This window comes from Salmo salar, chromosome ssa24, assembly GCF_905237065.1.
Source record: "Salmo salar chromosome ssa24, Ssal_v3.1, whole genome shotgun sequence".
NCBI lineage: Eukaryota > Metazoa > Chordata > Actinopteri > Salmoniformes > Salmonidae > Salmo > Salmo salar.
This window is the reverse complement of record NC_059465.1, coordinates 22,514,118-22,526,923: the sequence shown is the minus strand read 5'-3', so window position 1 is coordinate 22,526,923 and position 12,806 is coordinate 22,514,118. Positions and strand designations below refer to the sequence as shown.

Genomic DNA, 12,806 nt, shown 5'->3' with positions numbered 1-12,806 from the left:
TGTATCCTGTACAGATGACTAATAAAACGTGAAACTTGAGGATATAAATTAAATGAAGCTGAGATCTGAGATCCATAGCAGCACCAGAGTAGACAGGTGTGTGCACAAAGACTATATTGGCCGGGGAACTCATCTCTGGCAGATTGGCCAAAAATGGGAAGGGAAATTGATCATTCATGACCACATGGCATAAAAATGGGGAGTAAATTGAGTTTGGTGGGAAATAGCAGGACACTGCAGCCACATCAGAATGATTTAGAGCAGCCTGCCATCCCTGCAGTGAACAATGCTATATTGAATGCCTGGGTCGGATGTGATTATAATAATGCTTGGCTGAAAGTGATGAAATTAGAATGATTAATCAGCCATTGATTGAACTGCTGTGTTTTGCCTTCCACTTCAGGGAAAGAACTTGGCCTCCGCTGGGCATTTGTGATGGATGAATACACATTAAAACTTAGAACACATGGAGGGAAAGTACAGTGCTTTGTGCTTTTGTTTGTGTGCGTGTGTGCATTTCTGTATGTGTGTCTTCATTTCTGATTCATGCATAGCTCATAATGCATTATGAAGAGTGGAATTTATAGGAAATGTTACCAATTATACTATTGTGACATTGTGTGACTATGTAATGAATATTCAATCCTGGCAAGAAATAACCATGGACACATGGAGATAGAGTTCAACTCTGCAGATGGATTGGTGGGATTCTTCTATCCATTGAGCCTTATTGCTATAGAGTGTCATTTATTATAAAAAATACTGTGATAGTGGTATCGTCACAGCCCTACAATATACCAATGTGGCACTTGTGCTAAACTCCTAAGGCATAACGTTCTTTAAAAAAATCTATGTGCAACCTTAGTTAAAATGACAATTGAATGGTAAAGAGGCATTCTCAGATAACCTACGCAGAAAAATAGACATTTATATATTTATTACATATAATTAGACATGATGGTTATGGCTCTACATAGCAGGAGAGAGCTGTTTCAGGTGTTTGAAAAATGCAAAATCCACTGAATTGGTTCTTTGACTGAACCTTATCAACATGGAATATTCCACCTCCAGCTAGACTTGGGGGTGGGTGCAGAATAAATGACATGTGGGGGGCACACAAGCAACTGTTGCAGAGGACAGCTGTCATACACTGAAGTCTCTAAAGACATGATCATACAAAACATTGGCACAATGGTCTGAACTAAAAGTGCACAAGATGGTAAAGGAAATGTTTTAAACTGATTATTTGACTTCAATACTGTGTTTTCATATCTTGTTTACTTTTTCTGATAAGCGTTTTATGGGAATACTACATTGCAGTCATGTCCTCTTCGGTGAGTCAAGACAAATCTTAAATCTCAAATCTTAAAATGCTCAAGATTTTTATTTTAGCAGGGGATTTTATAGCTGATGTTAATGATTGAGTGTTCTCCCATGCAGGATCATCTGAAGACAGATTGGACAATCAAGTCACTCCCACAGCAATGCACAGAGATGACAAAAGAAATTGATGATAAACCTGTCAAGGTAGCTAAACAATCAACTGAATTATATTGTATCTAGAGATGATGTGAATACTGTAATATCGTCCTCATTCATTTCACTATATCACAGTATTGCTGTTGCAGCTTGCAATTCTATGACTAGCGACCAGGGGCACAACTTTCACTAGGGACATTCTGAAATTGCATTTTTGTCCCCCCCCAGTTTAAGCATTGGAATGTGATACAAAACAAGGCAAAGTTGTGCTTTAGGACCATGTTTGGAGTGTTTATCCAATTGGATGAAAAATAAAATAAATACTGTTCAAATGTTTGGGGTCACTTAGAAATGTCCTTGTTTTTGAAAGAAAAGCACATTTTCTGTCCATTAAAATAACATAAAATGTATCAAATACAGTGTAGACATTGTTAATGTTGTAAATGACTATTGTAGCTGGAAACGGCAGATTTTTTTATGGAATATCTACACAGGCGTACAGAGGCCCATTATCAGTAACCATCACTCCTGTGTTCCAATGGCACGTTGAGTTAGCTAATCCAAGTTAATATTAATAATTTAAAAAGGCTAATTGATCATTAGAAAACCCTTTTGCAATTATGTTAACACAGCTGAAAACTGTTGTCTGATTAAAGAAGCAATAAAGCTGGCCTTCTTTAGACTAGTTGAGTATCTGGAGCATCAGCATTTGTGAGTTTAATTACAGGCTCAAAATGTCCAGAAACAAAGACCTTTCTTCTAAAACTCATCAGTCTATTTTTGTTCTGAGAAATGAAGGCTATTCCATGCGAAATATTTCCAAGAAACTGAAGATCTCGTACAACGCTGTGTACTACTCTCTCGGCTCCCTGCACAGAACAGCGCAAACTGACTCTAACCAGAATAGAAAAAGGAGTGGGAGGCCACGGTGCACAACTGAGCTAGAGGACAAGTACATTAGAGTTTCTAGTTTAAGAAACAGACGCCTCACAAGTACTCAACCCGCAAAACACCAGTCTCAATGTCAACAGTGAAGAGGCGACTCCGGGATGCTGGCCTTCTAGGCAGAGTTCCTTCGTCCAGTGTCTGTGTCCTTTTGCCCATCTTAATCTTTTATTTTTATTAGCCAGTCTGAGATATGGCTTTTTCTTTGCAACTCTGCCTAGAAGGCCAGTATCCCGGAGTCGCCTCTTCACTGTTGACGTTGAGATGTTTTTTTTGCGGGTACCATTTAATGATGCTGCCAGTTGAGGATTTGTGAGGCGTCTGTTTCTCAAACTAGAAACTCTAATGTACTTGTCCTCTTGCTCAGTTGTGCCCCATGGTCTCCCACTCCTTTTTCTATTCTGGTTAGAGCCAGTTTGCGCTGTTCTGTGAAGAGAGTAGTTCACAGATCTTCAGTTTCTTGGCAATTTCTCGCATGGAATAGACATATTTTCTCAGATCAAGAATAGACTGACGAGTTTCAGAAGTAAGGTCTTTGATCTGGCCATTTTGAGCCTGTAATCGAACCCACAAATGCTGATGCTCCAGATACTCAACCAGTCTAAAGAAGGCCATTTTTCTTTGCTTCTATATTCAGGACAACAGTTTTCAGCTGTGGTAACATAATTGCAAAAGAGTTTTCTAATGATCAATTAGCCTTTTAAAATGCTAAACTTGGAATAGCTAACTCAACGTGCCATTGGAACACAGGAGTGATGGTTGCTCATAATTGGAATCTACGCCTACGTAGCTATTACAAAAGAATCAGCCACTTCCAGCTACAATAATCATGTACAACATTAACAATGTCTACACTGTATTTCTGATCAATTTGTTGTTATTTTAAATGACAAAAAACATAATTTTCTTTAAAAAACAAGGACATTTCTAAGTGACCCCAAACTTTTGAATGGTAGTGTATATACAGTTGAAGTCGGAAGTTTACATACACTTCGGTTGGAGTCATTAAAACTCATTTTTCAACCACTCCACAAATTTCTAATTAACAAACTATAGTTTTGGCAAGTCGGTTAGGACATCTACTTTGTGCATGACACAAGTCATTTTTCCAACAATTGTTAACAGACAGATTATTTCACTTATAATTCATTGTATCACAATTCCAGTGGGTCAGAAGTTTACATACACTAAGATTACGGTCCCTTTAAACAGCTTGGAAATTGTAGACCTCCACAAGTCTGGTTCATCCTTGGAGCAATTTCCAAATGCCTGAAGGTACCAAGTTCATCTGTACAAACAATAGTACGCAGGTATAAACACCATGGAACCACGCAGCCATCATACCGCTCAGGAAGGAGACGCGTTCTGTCTCCTAGAGATGAACGTACTTTGGTGCGAAAAGTGCAAGTCAATCCCAGAACAACAGCAAAGGACCTTGTGAAGATGCTGGAGGAAACAGGTACAAAAGTATCTACATCCACAGTAAAATGAGTCCCATATCGACATAACGTGAAAGGCCACTCAGCAAGGAAGAAGCCACTGCTCCAAAACCGCCATAAAAAAGCCAGACTACTGTTTACAACTGCACATGGGACAAAGATGGGACAAAGCGTGGGACAAATGGGACAAAGCGTGTGCGAGCAAGGAGGCTGTCACTGCTGTCAAAAGGAGCGGACCAAAGTGCAGCGTGGTTGTAGTTCCACATTTATTTAATCCGTGAACTTTGCAATACCCAAATATCTGAATATGAAGGGAAAAAAAACGTGATGCAGAGAGAAACAAACACTACTCAAAATATAATCACCCACAAAACCCAGGAAGAAAAACCCTTACTTAAATATGATCTCCAATTAGAGGCAACGAGGACCAGCTGCTTCCAATTGGAGATCAACCCCAAAAAAACAACATAGAAATAGAACAACTAGAACTTAAACATAGAAATAGAAAACATAGAAAAACACAAAACACCCCCTGTCATGCCCTAACCTACTCTGCCATAGAAAATCACATCTTACTATGGTCAGGACGTGACATAGGCCTACAAACCTGACTCGGTTACATCAGCTCTGTCAGGAGGAATGGGACAAAATTCACCCAATTTATTGTGGGAAGCTTGTGGAAGGCTACCCAAAACATTTGACCCAAGTTAAACAATTTAAAGGCAATGCTACCAAATACTAATTGAGTGTATGTAAACTTCTGACCCACTGGGAATGTGATGAAAGAAATAAAAGCTGAATTAAATAATTCTCTCTATTATTATTCTGAGATTTCACATTCTTAAAATAAAGTGGTGATCCTAACTGACCTAAGACAGGGAATTTTTACTAGAATTAAATGTCAGGAATTGTGAAAAACTGAGTTGAAATGTATTTGGCTAAGGTGTATGTAAACTTCCGACTTCAACTGTATATACAGTACCAGACAAAATATGAACACACCTACTCATTCAAGGGTTTTTCTTTATTTTGACTATTTTCTACATTGTAGAATAATAGTGAAGACATCAAAACTATGAAATAATACATATGGAATCATGTATTAATCATAAAGTGTTAAACAAATTAAAATATATGTTAAATTTAGGTTCTTCAAAGTAGCCACACTCTTGGCATTCTCTCAACAAGCTTCATGAGGAATGATTTTCCAACAGTCTTGAAGGAGTTCCCACAAATGCTGAGCACTTGTTCGCTGCTTTTCCATCACTCTGTGGTGCAACTCATCCTAAACCATCTCATTTGGGTTGAGGTTGGGTGATTGCGGAGGCCAGGTCATCTGATGAAGCACTCCATCACTCTCCTTCTTGGTCAAATAGCCCTTACACAGCCTGGAGGTGTGTTGGGTCATTGTCCTGTTGAAAAACAAATGATAATCCCACTAAACTTAAACCAGATGGGATGGTGTATCTCTGCAGAATGCTGTGGTAGCCATGCTGGTTAAGTGTGCCCTGAATTCTAAATAAATCACTGACGGTGTCACCAGAAAAGCACCACCCCACAATCCCACCTCCTCCTCCATGCTTCATGGTGGGAACCACACATGCGGATATCATCCGTCCACCTACTCTGCGTCTCACAAAGACACAGCGGTTGGAACTAAAAATCTCAAATTTGGACTCATCAGACCAAAGGACAGATTTACACCGGTCTAATGTCCATTGCTCATGTTTCTTGGCCCAAGCAAGTCTCTTCTTCTTATTGGTGTTCTTTAGTCATGGTTTCTATGTAGCAATTTGACCATGATGGCCTGATTCATGCAGTCTCCTCTGAATAGTTGATATTGAGATGTCTGTTACTTGAACTCTGTGAAGCATTTATTTGGGCTGTAATCTGAGGTTTAGTCAACTCTAATGAACTTATCCTCTGCAGCAGAGGTAACTCTGGGACTTCCTTTCCTGTGGCGGTCCTCATGAGAGCCAGTTTCATCATAGCGCTTGATGGTTTTTCCGACTGCACTTAAAGAAACTATCAAAGTTCCTGAAATTTTCCGCATTGACTGACCTTGATGTCTTAAAGTAACGATGGACTGTCATTTCTCTTTGCTTATTTGAGCTTTTCTTGCCATAATATGTTCTTGGTCTTTTACCAAATAGGGCTATTCTGTATACCACCCCTACCTTGTCACAACACAACTGACTGGCTCAAACGCATTAAGAAGTAAAGACATTCTACAAATTAACTTTTAACAAGGCAGACCTGTTAATTAATTGAAATGCATTCCAGGTGACTACCTCATGAAAGCTGGTTGGGAGAATGCCAAGAGTGTGCAAAGCTGTCGTCAAGGCAAAGGGTGGCTACTTTGAAGAATATAAAATATAAAATATATTTCTATTTGTTTAAGACCTTTTTGGTTACTACATGATTCCATATGTGTTATTTCATAGTTTTGATGTCTTCACTAGTATTCTACAATGTAGAAATTTTAAAAATAAAGAAAAACCCTTGAATGAGTAGGTGTGTCCAAACTTTTGTCTGGTACTGTATGTCCCCCTCACTTCTAAAACCAAAGTTGCACCCCTGCTAGCTACTACACCAGTTTCCATAAAGACATTGTATTTGAACGTTTTAACATACGTGGATTATGTTTTCACACACAAGCTGCAAGTGGTATGAAAAAGTTGCTTGTTAGTGGCCACGTGTAGAGTAAATGTCAGAGAGGATCAGCCAGTTGCTGTTTCATGCTGATGTAGACAATGTGTTACTGTGACTGTCTGGACACAGCCATTCAGACAGCTGTACCATGTACATATGCTGCTTCCTGTTGCAAATTGTCCTCTAGATCCTCATGATGCAAAGATTTCAGATTGCCACTGTGTCATAGCACAACTCCTCTTCAAATCAGGTAGCGTAGCCTGTACATGTAAACTGAGGGTGGGGTGTGTTAACGATGCTGTTTGGCCTCATACAGGAGCTATGTGTTATCTTCCCCTGGCTGGTGGAGAGGGTTGTTGGCAGCCTGGATGGCAGCACTGTTGGTTGGAGTCTTTCCTCCCTGCAAGCCCACAGCAGTGACTACAGCAATGTACTGGAGTTCCTACAACCAAGGTGGACCTGTCTGTGATTTGAGACATTCTACAACTAGCTATCGATAATATTATATTACTAATGTGTATTACACCTACAGTATACTAATAAACATGGAAGTTTTCACCAACATACAATATTTTGCAGTGGCCCAATGCTGAAACTTGTTTATAAACTTCAAGCTGAAGACTACAACTTTGAGATCCAAGTCGCCAATTTACCTGTAAGTTTTCAACATACAGTACAGTCACATCTGAAATGATTGGTACCAAGCTATATTGTAGGCAAAATTATATTATTTTATACTAATTGCTCAGAGAAAGAGATTTTGTTTAACCAGTAAAAAAAATCTAGGTGATTAAATGATTGGCACCCTAACGAATCTTATAAATAAATCAAACAATTTAATCTGCATTAACATTATACTGTTTTAAATTAATCTCAGTTCAAGAAACTGTATTGTGACCTTTCATGGCTTCCTGTTTCACTGGGGTATAAACATTTGGTCACACACATGTAAAATCCATTTGTCATCCATCACTGTGGGGAAAGGCAAAAAACTCACAAATTAAAAGAGAGAAATGGTTGGTGACTTTCATAAATCAGGCAATAGGTACAAAAAAAACTACTGAAAAACCAAATATATCACTTACCACTATTAGGGCAACAATTACAAAGTTTAAAACCACTGGAACGGTGTAAACTTGCCTGGTAGAGGACACAAATGTATCTTTTCTCCATGCACAGCGAGGATGATGGTTCGGGAGACAAAGACTAGTCCAAGGCCCACAGTTGGAGAATTACAGAACTTGACCTGAAAGTTGATCTTCCAGCAAGACAATGACCCCAAGCACACATTCAATGGTTAATTGGCCACAAAATGAGTCTCCCTTGAAAACCTGTGGTTTGAAGGATCTGGAAAGGATCTGAAAAGATTCTGTATGGAGGAATGGTCTAAGATCCCTCCCAATGTGTTCTTCAATCTCATATAACATTATAGAAAAAGGCTAAGTGCTGTTATCCTCACAAGGGCAGAGTACACAAAGTATTGAAAATAGGTGCCAATAATTTTTATTTGTATTTGTTTATTCCAGTCTTTTTTTGCTCATCTTTATCAAGGGCGCCAATCCTTTCAGATGTGACTGTAAATGCTAATTGTGCAGTGTTTATTTCAGCATACTTCACAATGTCATCGCGTTAGCAAGTATTACTACACATTACAATATTAGTAGTTAAAGGCCTATTGGTCTATATTCCTGTATGAATGTTGAGTATTTTTTCTCTTTCATTTTAACAGGATCGTGTGAGAATTTCCATCTACGAGGGGGTCATTTCAAATAGCCGGATTTTCCTCAATAAATTACCCTCTCAGAATCATCAGAGATTGTCACTCAGTATCCTTTTTTACAATGTTTGACGCAATGACAACTATTACTAAGTATTATTGAACTTTGTCCACTTTAGTTTAGCGTTGTTCTTAACTGTCACCAGATGCCTTTGAGTACTTTATGTTTTATTTTGCCACAAGCGTCATTACACAGAGGGTAGGCCGAAGTGCTATTCCATTTCATTTGTTTCAAATAAAGTTATTAATAAAGTCAATCCATTGCCAATGCTATCTCATTTAGTAACCTGAGTGTTCTCTGTTTTTAATTGATAAATTAGGATCACCACTCAGGGCAGCAAACCTCCATCTCAAACAGCGTCTACTTTGCCTTGGTGGATGCATATTTCAAACACTTCCTGCTTACAGAAGGATCCCCCCACTCAGATGTCAAAGGCACCTTGACCTCACACATTCCAAGGTGCTGTATAGCTAGCCTATGCCTTTCACAATGCATTATAAGACCAGCACATCATCTATCAATATAGGGCAAATATGAAATTTAATATTTGATAACGCTTATTTTGATGGTTCCCCAGGTCCTCTAAGTATAGTGAAACAAGCAAAGGCCTGTTGAAATGCCAGTGCCCTGTTAACGCTGAGACAACCAATCAGAGTATCTGGAGATCAGGGACTATGCTACAGGTGATTGAGAAAAATATGGGTTGGACAGAGACACTTTTAATAAAGCAATCTTGGCTTGTCTCGCAAAGGTGCAGTTGTTGAGTCATTGTATGGCCTTGTTCATTGTCCCTGCTTTAGATATTTTTGGAGATATGGCTGCCACATTTCCCCTTGGAGACACACCAGAAGCTTAATGAGGTCTTTCCTACCTTCCTTCGATGACTCATTCTTCATGACTAACATGCACTTTTATTCACATTGTTAATCTAATGGATTCGGAATTCTACATTTTAATGATAAGCACTTGTCTGTAAACCTGCAGGTCTCTGTCATCACAGAGGAGCACATACTGGTGGTGAGACTGCTGGTGAAGCACATGCATGCCCTCTCTGGAAAAACAAAACTAGACCAGTCTGATGTCTTACCTTCTGCCCACTCAGAAACCCATCTCTCAGAAGATTTTAAAAGGTGAATACCCACTCTAGTGTTTTTTACAATGATGATGATGATGAGGATAATGATAATGATGATATTAACAAAATGTTGTTATTGAAACCCAGAGTGGTCACATCAGAATATGCACAGAGGTTGTACCTTCTCTTGCTGCACTGCTTCAAACAGTGGCCTATGGAGACATCCTTCAGAGCAGTGAGTGCACACTTAAGTTCTACATTGGATTTACATTTGGTCTGTCTTTGACATTTGGCCATGTTATTGCTTAATTTGCAGTGTTTCTAGCTGGTTTGGACGGTATCCTACTGTAGGCGTTCTGAATGTATGTATAAGAGAAGTGGTTTTGAATTAGCCGTTTCTCAATACAGGTATTGGAGACGTGGCTTAGTTACATCCAGCCCTGGAGATACCAAAAACATGTCTACAGTGAAAGCAAAGAGAAATGGTAAGATATTTTGAATGTGCTCAATAGTGTTATAGCTCAGACACAGCATTGGGTTGAAGAGTGCGTTTGCTAACATAAAGCTGTCTCTGTCTATTAGGGCCTCTTTCATTCAGGAGAATATTCTCATGTACACCAGGCTATTCAGCTTCTTCTTGAAAAGATTGGCACATGTCGACCTCGTCAACATCGACAATGCAACCATGGTTTTCAGGATGACAAAAGTATTTGCCCAAACCAGTCTTCCAGAATTGATTGAAAATGGTAACCACAATTATTCTTAGTTGAAGGGCATTGTAACTCAATCACAATGAACAACATTAGACCTCTCAAGATTTGTTTTCGATTTGTTTTCTCCATACATTTTGTTTACAGGAGAAAAATTGCTATTGCATCAGGGTCCCCTCCCATCCACTCTGATGGCATCTCAGGTGCAGCCCACTGAAATAGCTGCCCTGCCCAAGACTCACACCAATAACAAGAAACTACAAATGTTTGGGGTAGAAATGCGAGCTGAGGTAAGTCCCATTAAGGACAAGTGCATGACAAGAAAGACCATTTGACTGAGGGTGCTGCAATCTACCAAATATGGATAGTGGTCACACATGCTTTTCTATATTCTGAACATTGTAGGTGCTGAAACTGGTCCAGAGACTAATGCAGGCCCAACAGACTGCAAAAACCACATTGGACCAGCCAGCCAATGTATCAGTTGGTCAGTTTCTCTGTTCCTGGAAGAGGTCGATTCTTAAAACCAATTCAGAAGGTGGGGGGAATGACATGACCAAGTCTGACATGAAGACAGTGGAGCTACTAAAGAAAGCTGTGGACAACCTCAAGCAGGTTTACAATGTGAGAAGATGATATGACACTGGTTATTATTATCAAGTAGTAGTAACCAATGTTAAAGTGATGTCTCAAATCATTTGTGGTTGTTTTGTAGCTCAACACAGGTCATCTATCTCAGATGATGATGAACATGGGGTCAGTGGAGGAATCCAAGCAGCTCCCTGACTGTATTCACAGTGAAAACGGGCTGATCCTAACAGACCTTGGCAGAATGCAGGTGAAAATAACTACTGCAATAAAAATGAATGATGTGCACACGGTGCAATACATAATTGTACACTGTAATTGTGTTCTATTGCAGATTATCAATGGCCTTCGCAGATTTGATATTGAGTATCAAGGGGATCCACAGCTGCAGCCTGTGAGAAGCTATGAAAACGCAGTCTTGGTGCAGCTTATGTTTTGGATCGCCACTCTAATCAATAACAGAGTAAGTGGGGAGTCTTACCAGGGGCTTCATGTACCCCAAAAATCTGAGGGGGCACGAAGTGTGTGAGGATGGCTGGGGGGTGGAAGTTGGAGAAGTTGGCATTTTTCAAACACCTGAAACATATTTTTCTTGCGATCTAGAGCCATAATCATCATGCTTAATTCTATAATTATTTTTCTGCATATATAAACATACCTCTTAAGCATACCTCTACTAAAATCTGGGTAAAAGATTGAAAGGAATGTGAGTCTTATTCAATACATTTAGTAATTGCTTGCTTTTCTAAAGTGTACGAACCTGCCAGCAATCATACCAGCTAAGACAGTTAGACAAGCTAGCTACTCTAACTTGATTGATATCCTGAAATGGCTTATTGATACCTAGTTATGAGGTTGGGAGATTGGGAACCTACAGTATCTGCTACTTACCTAACTTAATAAAATTGCTAGTTGGCTAGTAGTATTACAGTATTAAAACAACAAAAAAATGTACCTTTTTTTTATTTATTATTTTGTATTTTGTAATTTACATGACAAATCTGAGGAGTCATGTGCCCCTGTGCCCCCTATGGGCATGATGCCTTTGGGTCTTACTTTATATGCAATTTAATATTTCTATAATGATTCATTTACACGGAGTTCTCAAAATATTAGGAACACTCTGACATTGACTGACTAGGTGAATCCAGGTGAAAGCTATGATCCCTTATTGGTGTCACTAAATCCACTTCAATCAGTGTAAATGAAGGGGAGGAGACTGGTTAAAGAAGGATTTTTAAGCCTTAAGACAATTGAGACATTAATTTTGTATGTGTGCCATTCAGACGGTGAATGGGCAAAACAAAATATTTAAGTGGCACAACTGCGGGAAGCATTGGAGTCAACATGGGCCAGCATCCCTGTGGAAGGCTTTCAACACCTTGTAGAGTCCATGCTCTGACTAATTGAGGTCAAAAGGGGGTGAAACTCAATATTAGGAAGGTGGTCTATGTTTTGTATACTCAGTGCATATGGCATACAGTAGGCCTACCTATAATGATTGGTAGTAGTACAGGGATACATGTATTGACTAAATTACTTGAGAATTTTGTCCTGCAGCTTGAAGGACACATGAACGATCTGTGCTCACAACAGAACCTGCTGGGAAGGCTGGGACAACACTACCTTATCATCTCCACTGTAAAAGGAAGGTTCCCAAGGAGTACAGTGACACAGCAAAGCCAGGAGGACTACCACCTGCGGCCACGCCTTACCCTGCGCACATTTGCGAGTTATCGCACATTACTCATTCTCCTGTTACTCTACTCGCTGGGATCTCTGTTTTCTATTAGCCCACTGTTCAGCACATGCCTCATCTTAATGTTGAGCTTTTTGTATGGACTGTGCATGACTGTCTACGTGGGAAAGTAAAAAACGTTTTTCTGCGTCAATGTGTGTGTTATACCTAATAAAGGTGTTTTGAACTCACCAACTTCAATTGACTGATAATTAGGAGTTCACAGTGAAGCTGTCAAACCTATTGTTATTCTCTGACTTCTTATTGTTTTTCTTGACATAGTCAAACAACTCAAGCATAGATTGGTAACTTTTTTCTAATTTGGCACACAGAAACTAGAGGCCATGAGTAACATGTTCAAAAAGAACGGCACTCATTGGCCTATAGTTGACGCTATTATAA

The 12,806-nt window shown here is 39.3% G+C and overlaps 1 protein-coding gene across 1 annotated transcript; it reads left to right on the top strand.

Moving 5' to 3' along the window:
* The first annotated feature begins 801 nt into the window (after window positions 1-801).
* On the top strand, window positions 802-12,595 carry LOC106585533 (sphingomyelin phosphodiesterase 4). Its single transcript, XM_014171845.2, has 18 exons — window positions 802-1,334; window positions 1,441-1,527; window positions 6,832-6,968; window positions 7,095-7,170; window positions 8,245-8,341; window positions 8,439-8,491; window positions 8,613-8,752; window positions 8,871-8,976; window positions 9,094-9,153; window positions 9,278-9,423; window positions 9,516-9,603; window positions 9,777-9,853; window positions 9,951-10,114; window positions 10,226-10,368; window positions 10,484-10,702; window positions 10,794-10,916; window positions 11,001-11,129; window positions 12,227-12,595. The coding sequence occupies exons 1-18, from the start codon at window positions 1,323-1,325 to the stop codon at window positions 12,536-12,538; spliced, it is 2,169 nt and encodes a 722-aa protein (XP_014027320.1). The 5' UTR covers window positions 802-1,322; the 3' UTR covers window positions 12,539-12,595.
* Window positions 12,596-12,806: the final 211 nt, after the last annotated feature.